The sequence below is a fragment of the Anolis sagrei genome, chromosome 3 (assembly GCF_037176765.1).
Source record: "Anolis sagrei isolate rAnoSag1 chromosome 3, rAnoSag1.mat, whole genome shotgun sequence".
Classification (NCBI taxonomy): domain Eukaryota; kingdom Metazoa; phylum Chordata; class Lepidosauria; order Squamata; family Dactyloidae; genus Anolis; species Anolis sagrei.
The window spans coordinates 48,007,871-48,022,943 of NC_090023.1; the positions used below are offsets into that span (position 1 = coordinate 48,007,871).

The following is a 15,073-nucleotide window of genomic DNA, read 5'->3' on the forward strand; positions in this document are numbered from 1 at the left end:
TTGGATAACATTGCTTGGCAATCCCAAGGCTAATCTAAAGATGAAGATGAAAGTTCACAACTATAAAGATTGCAAATCAACAAGAATTAAAATGAGACAGAGAAAGAAAATACATTTCAAGAAGAGATAGGCCCTTTTCAACAAGTGAATAAATTATGATCTTTGCTGGGGGAAAGTAAAATTGTATCACCATCTCTCATTATTTTACTGTTACTTTGCTGCTTATGTAAAACACTGAAAGATTTTGAAACTCCAGATTTGGGCATATCTACACTGATCACTTCAGTTGGATTGAAGCTTAATGAGTTATCTGAAATCAAGAGATAGCCTGAATTTTGGCCCACAATGCAGGGTATCCCCTGACTTTTGGTGCCATCTGAATAGATGGGCCAGTTCCAGAACAGAACCAAATGCAAACGTTCCCACTGCTATCCCAATTTTCCTGGTTGTTGGCAACCTGAAGACACATGCCCTCATACCCTCATGCCTTCTGTGTTGTGGTAGTCTCTGACTGTGATATGGGCCCACCTATTGAGCATCACCTGTAGTGATGTCAACTAGGGTGATGGGGCACTCTCCATCTTCACCCCATTGTCCTGTCTGATGTTACTTGAAGCAATAGCTGACAAATAAATCCTGCCATGACATGGAGACCAATGCAACACAAAGACCAGAAGGGGGTGGTAAGGGTGCCATCTAGCAGTATCAAACTCTTTTCAGGACCACTGGTGATCAGGACACCACCACAACACTCTATCACACTCCATTTATATGGCAATCTAAACTGAAAAAAGAAGGCACATGATGATAACTATCAGGCAGTTTTCGAGAAGTTTTTCCTTCTCCCACCACTGCACTGTTATGTCTTTCACTTACCATTTTTTTAAAATGCTATCTCCTTTGGAGTTAGTTATCTTGCTGGCTTTTTTCAAAGCTTAGAAACATTGATGCTGCTACTACTACAACTCCCATAAATCCCCAGCTAGTTGTGACATGCAAAACAGAAACATTTCAAAATTAATTATTTTCTTTTAAAAAAAGGAACATGGAAAGTGTAGAAAAGGTTAACTTTTTCAAAGCATTTTCCAAACTGGCTTTTTAAAAAATCCTACTTTTTCCATGACTTTTAAAAAAATCAGCAAGTGTGTAGGTTGCTGCAGGGAATGTATGAAGTATGAGAAAACAAATATTCAAAAAGATAGCAGTTATATAGCAAATACACAGAGGTTCATTTATAATTAATGAATGTCTTATGCTTTGTTGCAAATATTGAAATTCATACTTCAACAACTCTTCTTGAGGACTTTCAGGTGAAAACAAACATTTCTAAGTATAATGGGAACAGAACGCAGAAAGTTCATTTTAGAAAGTACTCAATTAAAATAATAGTTCCAGAAACTCAAAGTAATTGTTGTGTGCCTTCAAGTTATTTCTAACTTACAGCAACACTAAGGTGACCTTATAATTGGGTTTTCTTGGGCTGAGAATATGTAACTTCCCCAAGAACATTATGATTACAGTGATTTAAAAAAGGCTTACATTTTCCCATTTTCTAAAGTTATGTAAGCCTTTATGATGTGCTACAAAACACTCTTGCTTCCCACCTGTCTTACTGCCGTGTAATGTGAAAGCTAAGTGGACTGTTCATTAACTCCGAAGAAACTAGAAAGTTCCAGCTTGTTATCACACTGCCATTTTCAGAGCTGAAGAATGACTACCTGTCCTTCTGTGAATGCTTGGGAAGTTGAATAGCCATGGTTCATCTGAACAAGTTCGGGCAACCTGTTGTCCTCCAGATCTTTTAGCCTACACCCCTTGTCATCACTCCAAAAGAGTGGTCAGGGCTGCATGTGATAGTCTCCCAGAATTTTTGGAGTATTTGGTGAATAATCCTTAGTAGTATTGTCTTCTATAGTGTTGATTCCAAAAGAAAGAGAGGATGAGGAGAATTCTAGAGATTGTTAGATGGGAATTAATCACTGAAAAAACTCTTATTTCAAGCAGAAAGAGAACAAGAATGAAGAGTTACTTATAAGTAAACAGTCTTATTATGGTCATGAATACATAACCAGATCTACATCATTCAAGGAGAGAATCAAGATGAATCCAGAAAACACATTAATAATCTCACCAGTGTCGGTCCTTGATGATGGCATGAAATTCATCTGTTCTGTTGTCTACCGGCCTGGAAGAATGATTAGGAGCACTACAGATGTAAAAGTATTTGGTAAGCATGAGAAATAATTCTTCTAGTAGTAAGGAATATAGTTTGTATTGTTATCCAAGAACTTAAATGTTTCAAGAAGACATAACTGGAACTAGAGAAAATTACAGTTTTAATCCCCATTAACCTTGAAGAGTTATCTGAATTGGCTCTTCCTTCCTTTTACACCCATAAGCAATAACAGAGGCTCATTCCAACTGCAGGATGAGGGGAGGGCACAGAACTGAGGACTAGAACTCTGCCTACTTGAGGTACAGTATGTCCTTCTGCTGCTCAAGACATTCCCCAATATTGCCTTCAAAGAAGGCAATGCTTGTCAACAGGAAAAGGTAGCATCAAGCCAGTATCTGTACAGTACCAGTACCGAGTGTAGCATTATACTACAAATACATGGAACACTTCAGAAGGGAATTCTATTACACGTCAAGAATCACAGTTGTTCAGGATTGTACATCATGAACAGCAAGTGAGTAATGGAAACCTTTTCTGCCTTTGGCACCAGAACCTGGAATCAGAACCGTAGGACTATATCTCTCTAGGAGTTGTGTAAACATTAACTTCTCCAGTGTCTGCTTGGTATGTTATTGTAGCTCTACCCTTTTTTAATACAATATTTAAGTGTTCAGAAATGTAATCAAATTAAATGAATTCTTTTCTGAAAAGATATGATTCACTGTCCACTTGGACATATGATGTCTTTGAGGGCAACACAAAAATTCCAACTCTATGTTTGATGTCTCACCGATTTCTGTGGATTAGGTAAGAACATCTGCAACTGTAAATTTGCTCATGATGTAGAATTCTGTACAAATGGTATTTCTGATTGTGGAAGGATGTATAGTAGAATTTCACTTTGGAGATGTCCATGTTCCACATATGCATGCCACAAGGAGCCACATGTCAGGTTCTCTCACTGCTTGATTTGTGCCTGAAGATGCCTCCACATTGATAATGTATGAAGTGGGCTTTCTGAGTGTTGTGTATTTTCCAAATATTTCAGTTTTTGTTAATTATCAAAGAATTGGGTTAAATCATCCCTGTAGTCCATTCTAACTGTATGGCTCTATTATTCATTTAAAAGAAAAGAAAAGAAACATACACGGCCCATTAAACCAGATATGCCTAACTACAAAAGAAAAATGGGAGATAATATGTATGCTGCAGTTCAAAAACCAATAAAATATTTCAAATTTACAGGCTTATACAAAACTTGTATTCAAATCAAATGATGCTAAAGTGTTTATAAAGCTGCAAACAATTAAGACTGAAAAGCTATTTTTCTAGTGTCTCATCAAGAGCAGAGGTTTTAAAACATGTTTTCTAACATGTGGCTAACCAACAGTCTCACACATCACATTGAAATGTAAAAGTTATGAGTAATTCAAGTTGCCTGATATGTTATGATCTCATCATCTTTGTAGTGACTAAGTATAGAGGAAAAACAACCAGGTTTTTACAAAGTCTGGGTCTGCATACAGCTGTGTTCAGACTGATATTCATCTATAGCAGGCCTGCACAACTTGGCAATAATAAGGGGCTGAAATTAAATAGGCTAAACCTCTTGGGGCCTTAGATAGATTTTTAGCATTTCACTTTTCAAATAAAGGTATAATTAATTATTAATTAGGATTGTTGTTGTTACTGTTGTTGTGTGCCTTCAAGTTGTTTCTGATCTAGGGCGACCCTAAAGCAACCCTATCATAGAGTTTCTTGGCACTATTCTAAGTTATATATTTTGTGGGGTCTTTAGTGCTTTTCTCTATGGTTTTTGTGCTGTTTTTTCATCCCCCAAAGTTGCATTTGGAAGCAAATTGGGGAGGGACGGGTTTGTGTCCACAGAATAAACTCCTGCAGATGGAAGGAAGCCCTGTGTGCCAGGAGCATGGAGCTGAGGGTGGCAGTGGCACTCTGTTTTTGCTGCTTCATCCCTCTGCGAGCTGCACTAGGTCTTTGTGCGGGCCACATATGTGGGCCACTTGTTTATTATAGCTTTATATTGTTATTTTAGTTTCTTTCTACATTCCTTAGAGAATTGAATATTCTACAGAAGCTAATGAATGTAACAAATAAATAAATGAGCATAATGCTTTAGGTAACTCTACTCCAGCTATGCTGTCAAAACAGATCCATATTGTGAAAACAATTTTATAAAATACAAATGCAGATATTCTGCATTTTAAAAACACAAGCAGATCTTCTTCTGAATGCACTCTTATTTTGTTTAATTTAAACAAGAGCAGAGTCATTTTAAAAGGTAATTTTATCCCTTTTGCAATGTGTTAATTATATGTTATATTGTTTTAACCCTCTGGGTTTTTTTTAAAAAATCTACTGTAATTTAATTGTTTTTTAACCTTTGTAAACTTATTTTTAAACGCTGCATGTGTTTTTTAAATGCTTGTGTGCTGCTTTGCATCCTGTATAGCAGGCATTTTGCATGGTGTGCAAATCTTCATTTTTAAATTGTAGGTCATATCTAATTTGTAGATTTCGTATATACAAACAGATATTAAGGAACCGGGGGGGGGGGGGGGGTGTCCACACAAAATCTTAAGAATCAAAACTTACCAAATACTTTTTTATTTGAATTCTGTAATGCTCGAAAGTGAGGCAAAGGCTGCATTCTTTAAATTAAGAGGAGACAGGCTGCCTCTCAGCATGAGAAGAGGAAAACAGCAGGGTGGGATGAACTGAGTGAGCTGGGAAAGAGACAGAGAGAGCACAGCATTCTGGGAAATGTATTTTGGGGAGGCAATGAGCCATGTGTCAGAGAATTTTAAAAAACCTACAGAATTCTACTCTGCATAAGAAAACCCCAATTAGGATAGGGGAGCAACAGTCAGAGTTCCAGTAAATTGTTGAATCTGCAAAGAGGAGGACTGACTGATACCTCAATACTAAATTGAAATTACTAAATTGAAGTTCTATTGGCTAATATGCAAAACATTCAATAGGATAGTGCTGTGGCTTTTTCTTTTTAAAAGTTTTTGTCAATTTTTTAAAAAAATCTCAAAAGTCAGTAGATGTATGAATATTTCTGAAATTTGGGGGGAGTTATCCCCTGTTATCTTGCATCATTGTATAGAAGATTCAAAGAGATATATGTTGTAGTTTTTTTAAAAAAATGTTGTTTGTAAAAACTTTGAAATTTTCTCAAAAAATTATGGATGAGTAAAACATTCTGAAACTTGAAAGTCAAACAGTGGTAAATGTGTTCTGTAATTGTAGCAAGTCATGCCAATATCTCCAACAATGAGGGAGAAGGGCCCCCTGAAGTTTCCCCATTGGCACAATTTCTTAACAAGAAATAACAAAAAAAATAGTGAACTTGTAGTTCACTACTTTTGGAAATTTCAAATTTTGGAATGAAAATGATTTTCCCCGACCCCCTAATTTTGTAATGAATATTGGAACCATTTTTTATTGATCACACAGGCATATTATATATAAAAATTACTTATGATTACAAGTCTACATATACAAATGGGAGTAGATTTAAGTAATATATAATAATACATAACTTACCTGAATTGAAACAAGCCTTGTACTTCCTGAAATGTAAAACTATTTTTAGTTAAATAGGCATGCCCACTCTCATCTTTCCATATCTACTCTAGAGAAAGAAAACCCCCTCATCAATCTAATTTTACACAAAACAGTCTTCCCTTTGAGTAAAAGCACTGCATGTTTAGTTTGATGGGCCACATATGATCAAAAGTTGCTTCTTTATATGGTCAGTGCTGTCCTTGACAAAATCCTCTGAGTGAATTCTATCAAAAATATAAAATCAAAGTCTGATTTCCTTAATGTAGTAAACAGAAATATAATTTAGGATTGTGATCATGAAGAACCAACTTGCTTTCCCTAGCAAATACATGTAACTGTAATAGAATCCATTACATTAAAATACCTACAAATACAACATTTTAATTAACCACCCCCCCCCCCCTTACACACACATGTAATGACAAGAAATCCATATCGAAAGAAGTGAGGTGGGGAGGAACTGGGCCAAAACTGAAAGCATGGTATCTCATTAAATAGTTTGATTAATTCTAGATATAACAGCCTTTGATATGATTCAGAATAAAATGTGCCTGTGTATGTGCTTTCTAGTCAGTAGTTGACATAAGGTGACCTTAATAATTTAATAGGGTTTTTTAAAAGTAAGGAATACTCAGAGGTGTCTTTGCTAGTTCTTTCCTCTGAAATGTAATCTGCAGCACCTGATATTTATTGCCAGTCTCCCATTCAAGCTTCCAACATCAGACAGAATCTAGTGTCTTTAGGGTATTTAGGTTAAAACTCTGCATTTTTTAAAGACAAGCTATGCCAAATCCACTATGCCAGAGGCTTCATATAGCCTCTTCATGTTGAATGAATGTAATTGGGAGCCCCTTTTCCTGGAGCTAAGATATTCTTGACACTGACAGGGGACTTTCATGTCAACGGGGCAGTGTATCCACTCTGCGTTTTACCCTGAACTTCAAAGGAGCTATCAGAGATGCTCAACATATTATGGACATAAGGGAATACAACCAAAACCTATGGCAGCATCACCACCCAACTGAACCTGAAATCCCCTAGTTGCTGCTGGTAGTATGTCATGATTATTACTACAATAAACCTGGAAATCAGTCTTTAGGAATGGAGTTTATTGGGGCAGGAAATAAAGTATGCCTTAAGTCATGAGAAATAGTTGTAATGACGTTAAATCAATGAACGCCAAGCAGAACATCCTCATGACAGCATTTCCTGGTTTCAGGATACAGTAATTTATTTACAAACTTACTTACCAAACCCAGAATGCGTGAAGATGTCTGAGGAATAGATTTTGGGGAGGGGAAGATCGCTCTCACTCACTATTGTCGTCTTTGTCTTTCTCTAACTAGAAGTAGTGTTTGAAGGGATAAAATAGCAAAGAATACCAATTACCAGTGTTCTTGACAGACTGTCAGAGTGACAGCAGTGAAATCTGTCATGTCCTAATTGTTTAAATAGACATTTTTACTGGACGAAGTAGTTTCAGGAATAAAATCAGGACAGTGATTGAAATGAAAACATGGTCTGCCTCTTCAAGTCTTAGAAAATAGTGTTCTCTCACTCTTGGCTTTGCTTTAATAGCACAAGAATCCTGAATATATTTGGTATATTTCAAGATCCTGCGAAGGCTTGGATTACCTCTGCATGTATTGGGGCTTCTTCCCATTCTTTTGTATGACAGGGACATTGGATTATGGTATCCAGATTCTTTTAATAGCCTCTGTATCCTCCGTGGCTGTTTTGGAATTTTCTGTGTTAAATTAGCATCTGGGCTTGAGACAAGGCATTCTAAGGATGTCTTCATCAACTGCATGCTCTGTCTGTGCTTGAATACAGGAAAAAAGTCACTGCAAATAGAAAAAAAATAAGGCTTCTAAGTGCCCTGTGAATTGTCCCTTAGGATTTGGTGGGAAGGAGAGGGGTAAATATTATTTTACACATTGCACAGGAGCAGAGCCTAGCCTCATAATCTCTTTCAGTATGATAACTGGAAGCCACAACAGAGCTAAGAAATGTTACCATTTTTGGACTGTGACTATCAACATGTTCCAGCCAACCTAGTAGAAAAGTAATTTTGCCAAATGCAGAATTATATCACATAGAACTACAAAACATGTTTCCGATTTACCAGTAAAGTAGGAAAGAGGGGATTTTGAAAAAAAAAACTATTGAAAGAAATAGTAACAGCGTTGTTTTAAAATGATGGACGTCATCTCACCACTATTGTTGGGTGGTTAATATATATCGTATTTACTCAAGTATAATGCACACTTTTAAAGCTAAACTATGTTTTCAAAATCAGTGTGCAGATTTCGCACATTAGACTCATGTTCGCAAACTACATCTGCTTAACTGCATCCACAGTCAACACTTGTAAGGCAATGTTGATTCTCTGTACTGTATTCTTCAGTTCAATGATAGGAAGGCAGGCCCAGCAGTGTGGGCAGGGGTTTGGGCAGGGGTCAGAAGGGGTGCTTTGGGGGCACCGAAGAGCTCGAGGAACAAAGAATGCCTCATCTGGACTCAAGGGAGAGAAGTAGCCAGCTTCAAGGCTGTTCTACAGAGCTAGCATGAGCTTCTGCCTCCTCCCTTCTCTTGCCTTTCCCTCATCCCTGGTAAAAGCATCACAAGACAGAGAAAGGAGAAGGGAGTGGAAGAGAGGAAAGCTGTGTTCTCCTTGGAACAATGCATTCCAAACTCTCTAAAGCGATAGTGCTTTGGAGGTGCAAGTGCATCGTTCTGGACTTGGGTTGATGATGGGCAAAGGGGAGCTATGGGGATGAGTAGACAGCAGAAGTGGAGTCCCTTTGTGGTTCTTGGGGTACCAAGAAGCACAAAGGTTAGATGGTTAGTGCCTCTGCCTCTGAATCCCATTAGCTGGCTGGCTGGGAAGGTGAGATATACCTTCAGAGCACCCAACAGGCGCATTACATTCACCAGCAAATCATTTTCCTCCCTGCCCCAAGGCTTTTGAAAATTGAGGTGCACATTAAAATTAATGCTACCCTATACTTGAGTAAATACGTTAATTAATTTGCAGCTGCTGTATAAAGCAATCCAATGCTTCCTGCAGCTGCAAGAAATTATAATGCTGATTCTAATTACTTAAAATGTATCTTTTTTCTTTCTGCTCAAGTTAAACCAGAAATCTCTATTATTCTCAACGAAAACTTCAGAGGAAAGGTAAGTCAATTTGCACCTATGACTGCATGAATCTGCATAAAACAGGATGGGTAGAGAGTAGATTGGGATCTAGTGGTAGATCTCTATGTGATTTTGTTGGACCAACAGAGTTTTGCCTAATGATACCAATAACTATTTAGTGAACAAGGACATTCAGATTGTTGAAATTATGTATACTTGGATGAAATTGAAAACATTTTGCCTGATAGAATGATGAGCTCACATCTGATAGTGAAAGGAAATCCTCTTGTCCAAGGGTGCCCATGTATTTAACCTGGAGGTAAACAACTTTCTTAGCCAGAGTACTTCATCATCCATTTGAAAAAAAGCATAGGCAATAAAAAGGTAAAAGTTTCCCCTTGACATTAAGTCTAGTCATGTTTGACTCTAGCGGTGGTGCTCATCTCCATTTCTAAGAGGAGGAGCTGCTTTGTTCTTGGCTGGCAAAGTTATATGGCTGGCATGACTGCATGGAGCACCGTTACCTTCCCGCTGAAGTGGTACCTATTGATCTACTCACATTTACATGTTATAGAACTGCTAGATTGGCAGAAGCTGAGGCTAACATATGGAGCTCACCCCGCTCTCCAGATTTGAACTGCTGACCTTTTGTTCAGCAAGTTCAGCAGCTTAGCGGTTTAACCAGGGGTGCCACCATGTAAGGGGTGGCTGATACTAAATCACAAAAATTAAAAACTTTTAGAACAAAGAAAGCAGTGGCTGATACTAAATCACAAAAATTAAAAACTTTTAGAACAAAGAAAGCAGTGGCTGATACTAAATCACAAAAATTAAAAACTTTTAGAACAAGCTACCAAAGGAAAATAGTTGTTCTGTTCCATGAGATACTTGGGCCATACCCATTTGCTGTCATCTTTAGTTAATCCTCTCTTCGTTTATTTGAGCAAAATTTGATCAGTGCATATGATTGAAGCATTATCCTTTTATCTGTATTAAAAATATGCTCTCATCTTTTAAATGTCTGCTTTGGTAGCTTGAGGATGAGTTATTTGCCTCACACATATTGTTATTCCCTCTCATCAATTCTTTCATTCAGTTTTCCACCCAAAGAGAAAAGTGAAATAAATAATTTATGATTAACAGGGAGACTCAATTAACATTGCTCTCAACTACAAAAATGGCTGGAAATGATCATTCCATATCTATACTTTGCACCTCTGACCACATTAAGTTTTAAAACCTCTTTTAGGAAATATTCCATAGGTATAAATGACATGTCTGTTAAGGCAACATCTTTCTTCTTAGCCCATCTCTGTTGAGACTCTTTAGCATTTGCTCTATTTACATTAAATATAGGGTTACTGTGAGCAAATGTGTTCACATCTTAAACTCTGTTTACAGGGGAATAAACCACATCTCTCACCTCCCAGCCCTTAGATTAGCCACTTGTCTGATAGAGGCACAGTGTTGATCACTGTTGTCTGATAGAGGCACAGTGGCTTCATTACATGTGTGAAACTTTTGAAAATCCTCTTGGTGGTTAAAGAGGTTTTTTTTCAGGGCAAGAATGGAAAATACCCATCATGAATATGAGATTGCACTGTTACCCAGAGGACCTTTTTCATCCACCACCCCTGGACTGTGGAATATTTATTTGTTTGTTTATGCATAAATGTATAAACTGGTAAAAATAGAAGGAGCACAAGTGGTTGAATAACTTTTGACCAAAAACAGTCAACAGCAACCACATTGTCTGTAGCCTCAAAACATTCTTCCTCAGTACAAGAGGCAGGACATTGTGGACAAGCATACAGACGCAGAGTTGTCTGTTCTGCTCCACAGTCTCACAAGGTGGAGGATTCTTTTAAGTGGGTCCATTTTGCCAGATTGTCTTTTGATCTGCCCACTTCACAGTCTGTTCAGGGACTTCCAAGTCACCCATTCTTGGTTTGTCCCTGGAGGCAGACCCCCGTAGGGGCCCATCCAATTGGGATTTCTTGTTTAGCTGCCCAGAGGGATACTCTTGCTGTTGCTGGGGGAATGCTAAGAGGACTGGTGGTTCTCATGAAGCTTTTCTTGATTTGAGTCTACTGGGAGGAGACTGATAGCCATACAGTGGATGGCTTTCATAGTGTTCAGCCTTATTTCTCAAACAGCCTGCAATAACTCCCCATTGGGGGGTGGGGGAGTCAAAGCCAGCTAGCTTGTAGAGTCTATCAACAGGTGTAGGTTTGAGACATCCTGTGATTATTCTGCATGTTTCAGTCAATGCCATGTCTATCTGCTTTGCATGGAATGACCTGATGGAAGAGATCCAGCAGCTAAATGAGCTGCCAAAATTAAAGACACAATTAAATACCTTTCTCTTTCAGCAGGACCACCCAGTCAATTTTAAATTATTAATTTTAAATTTATATTCTATTAGTATTGTGTCTTAATCTTTGTACTATGCATTTTCATATATGTATTTTATGGTAATGTGTTTTATCAGGGTTTTTTTTAAAACTGTGTTCTATCCTGCTGTGAGGAGAGACGGGTAACAAATAATAATAATAATAATAATAATAATAATAATAATAATAATAATCACTGTATTCTCTAAAGTGCAGTACCTGTGCATTCTAATTCTCAACGGCTGACTAATATATTGTTTTTAATGTAATGCAGCTTAGCCCCAATATTTGTACCCAAAATAAGTCTCATTTGGGTAAGGGTTGCAGCTTCAGATTTCAGCTAGCAAAATTGAAATAATATTTATTTTTTAATAGGCTAATTTTACCTGTATGGTAAGGAAGGCATTTCCCAAGCCAAACCTGCACTGGTATATAGGTGGAGAGATCCTTAAGGACAAATCTGAAGGTAAGGCAAATACTGGCCAAAAGGATGTATTGAATATATTATTATAATTATTATTCACTTTATTTCTATCCCACCTTTCTTCCTGTAGGGACTCAAGGTGGCTAACAATAATATGACACAACCCAATAAAATTTTAAAACAAGGAAATTACAAAACTTAAAAAATAATCAAATATTTGTGGCATGGATACAAAAAGTTGAAATATACACTTTTTAAATGCCTGGCTTTAACAATAGAGTGTTATACTATATAGGGGTGAGTGTTGGAATATAACAATATGTGTATAATAAGGATTTTTTTTTAAAAAAAAATGTGAATCATAATGGGAAAAACATAATGGGAATCATACAGTTATGCTCCATGGGATAAATACTACTTTAGCACCAACTACAATTAATTTGACTTGCTAGCATGTTGCATTCACTTTATGCATCTGTTCTGCTTGGTGTTATCTCCATGTTCTAGAACAATGGTTTCCAACTTTCTTTGACCAGGGACCATTTTGACCAGGGATCACTTTGACCAGGGATCACTTGATAAACAGCGATCACTTGAACAGGGGCAATTTTGACCAGGGACCACTCTCCAACATTAGTACCAAAAGGGTTATGAATCAGTTTTTGGTCAACCTTAGATTTGTTTTGGTTATTTGGGGTGCTGATTCAGAAAATTGCATTGGATAAACCACATCAGCTCTAGTTTCTGGTACAGAATATATGCCATCCAGTAGTCCCCATCTGCTCGCACGCCAAAAACCATATTTAATAATCTAGAGCTGATGTGGTCTATCCAATGCAATTTTCTGAATAGCACCCCAAATAACACCAGGAACAGGCCTAAAAATGAAGAAACCAAGGCGCCCCTTCTTCTAGGTGCCAAATGGAAGGACTCCACTCTGGTGGGGGGGGGGGGGAGAAGCAGCAGCAGTCAGGAGGCTTGTTGTCACACCTTATAATGCCTCAGCACTATAAAAGGATTTTGCAAGACCAGTTGCTATCATTGCAATGGTGTAGTAATGGTGAGGCCCGGACCATATTTTAGTTCTTGGGGATCACTGGTGGCCCAGGGACCACAGGTTGGGAACCATTATTATAGAGAGTTGTGATAAATAACATTGTGGGGGGAGCTCTAAATGTTGGAAACCACAACTCCAGTTGTAGGGGATGTTCAGAAATAGGAGTTGCAGTCCAACATTTGAAGAAGCACAGGTCTCCCCAGGTGACTAACCTGAAACAATATATCCATATTCAAATCAGTCTCCATTCCGTTACATTTGACATTCTCTGCCATTCCCCATTGTCTTGTCTCATTTGAATGACAAGCTTGCAGGCAGGTTTTGTGTTGGTTTAATGGCAATTATTGTACAGCATCCGATCTCTTAAAGCACTTATTAGATAATGCATTTTTGATCTTATTAAATTCTGATAGTATGACTTTTTATTTGGCTTTCATTTCAACTGCTTTTTCAAAGTTGTAACAGAATATTCTTTCTGCATTTTTTCCACTACCAAAAGGCATATTCTTGGAAAATGAAGAACCAAAAGCTGCAGGAGGTTTTTTTGAGATGAGATCACTACTGACAATATGGAACACAGCTCAATTACCCATCAATCAGAGTTTCAAATGTACGTCTGTCTACCATTTCCCTGGAAATCAAACACAGAATGTCTCATCTGAAGAAGTTGTACTTTCTTATGGTGAGTTAACATACCAGTTACCTGAAATCCAAAGGCACATACGTTTGGCTTAACTGAACAATTTCATCATCAAAATGGCAGTGTTCAGCAATGTTCTAATATAATCCATTGTCTCCAGGAGTCATACAAGTAGCAGAATATCATCAGATTAAATAAACATGTCTCTGGTGTATTTTATTTTAGTTATTATTAAATATTGAAATTTTAGTTAATATGGTATTTTAATATATATTTCAAGACTGAACACTGAGTAAAGCCCAAAATGGCTTGGTATCTTGATACTTGAAGTTGTTCCTCTCCATTTGTGTGACTTCACCAGGATTGAGGTCTGTGGAGGAGACTCCTCTGTGCATAAAATTGTTTTATGACAATGTATTTTTACCGACAGGAGTAAAATAAAACTAGATAGTTCATCTGGGGCAGCAATTCTTTTTTCCCAGTAGGGTTTTAATCTACAGATTTGGCATTCATACCTTCAACTTCTCAAAATCCATAATTCTGGCCCCAAAACCTGCTCTTTACTTATATATGAGGTCACTTTATACATGATTATATAGTAAATTCAACCAATATGTAATAATCTGTTAGTCATTATACAGCCATGTTACCCAAAAAAGTCTCAGCCTCAAAGTCGGATTTGCTCCTGAACTGGTATACCAAGAACATGTTTGCTCATTTCATTTCAGGTAATTCTTGTTTTTAACAGGGTTGCAGGAGACAACTGTAAAATCTATCAAACCCAGTAGGCAAGTTCCTCTAATTTTAGAGTCTTCTACAAGAAGTAAGTGTTGTTTATTCTTATGAAATATTTTCTATGCTTTTCTGGGGGAAAAACATCAATGGTAAAGCATCAGAAATGCCAACTGTACAATAACAATAACAACAATAAAATAATAACTTTATTCTTATGTCCTGCCACCATCTCCCCAAAGGGATTCAGGACATCTTTCAAATGGCACAAAGTGCCTAAAAACAAACATAAAATTGAACGTAATGTAAAATACAATAAAATAAAATACATGCACATATAAAAACATCAATTCAGACTCAATAATCAAGCTGCAATCCACTAACTGTGATGCTAAATTACTGTAAACATTGGAATAAAATAAGTGCCAGCTGCAGTAATGGAGAGAGGGCATAGGATAAAGTGCAGATGTGTGACTACTACATAGGACAACAAGGGGCTAAATATTTTCAAAGACTTGATTGAAGAGCTATGTCTACTCTAATCTTGCTATTACAGCCTTCGCTACCTTAATACTGCTAGAAACTTTGTAAATGAATTTCATATAATATATACCATCTTGCAGAAGTTTCCACCACCAACCTTTTGACCTTTGTGCATTTTGTTGTGTTACAGGCCAGAGCGGGAATTAATTTAATTAGCATTGCATAGAAATATTCAACACTTAAAGGTGTAAAATATTGTTATTGTGGCACAACAGTTTAAGTACTTCATAGAAACAAATTTGGCAGCAATAGCAGCTGTGAAGTCTCTATCAGGAGTGTGCACCTGGCTCTTGCCATTTTTGAACACTCTTCTTGGCAAAAATGCTCCAGTTTTGGCAGGTTGGAAGAGGGTCATTGGTGAACACCAACTTTC

At 37.3% G+C, this 15,073-nt stretch overlaps 1 protein-coding gene across 2 annotated transcripts in view; it reads left to right on the forward strand.

The window, feature by feature from the left end:
• The window catches only part of CD96 (CD96 molecule), a 41,695-nt gene that overhangs the window by 11,329 nt on the left and 15,293 nt on the right, over positions 1-15,073 (forward strand). The window contains exons 4-8 of one of the 2 annotated variants that reach the window (XM_060767131.2): positions 2,002-2,227; positions 8,904-8,950; positions 11,680-11,770; positions 13,285-13,467; positions 14,174-14,248. In XM_060767131.2, the coding sequence (XP_060623114.2) occupies positions 2,002-2,227; positions 8,904-8,950; positions 11,680-11,770; positions 13,285-13,467; positions 14,174-14,248 (622 nt within the window). The remainder of the gene's footprint in view (positions 1-2,001; positions 2,228-8,903; positions 8,951-11,679; positions 11,771-13,284; positions 13,468-14,173; positions 14,249-15,073) is intronic. The other variant, XM_067466647.1, reaches the window with a different exon arrangement.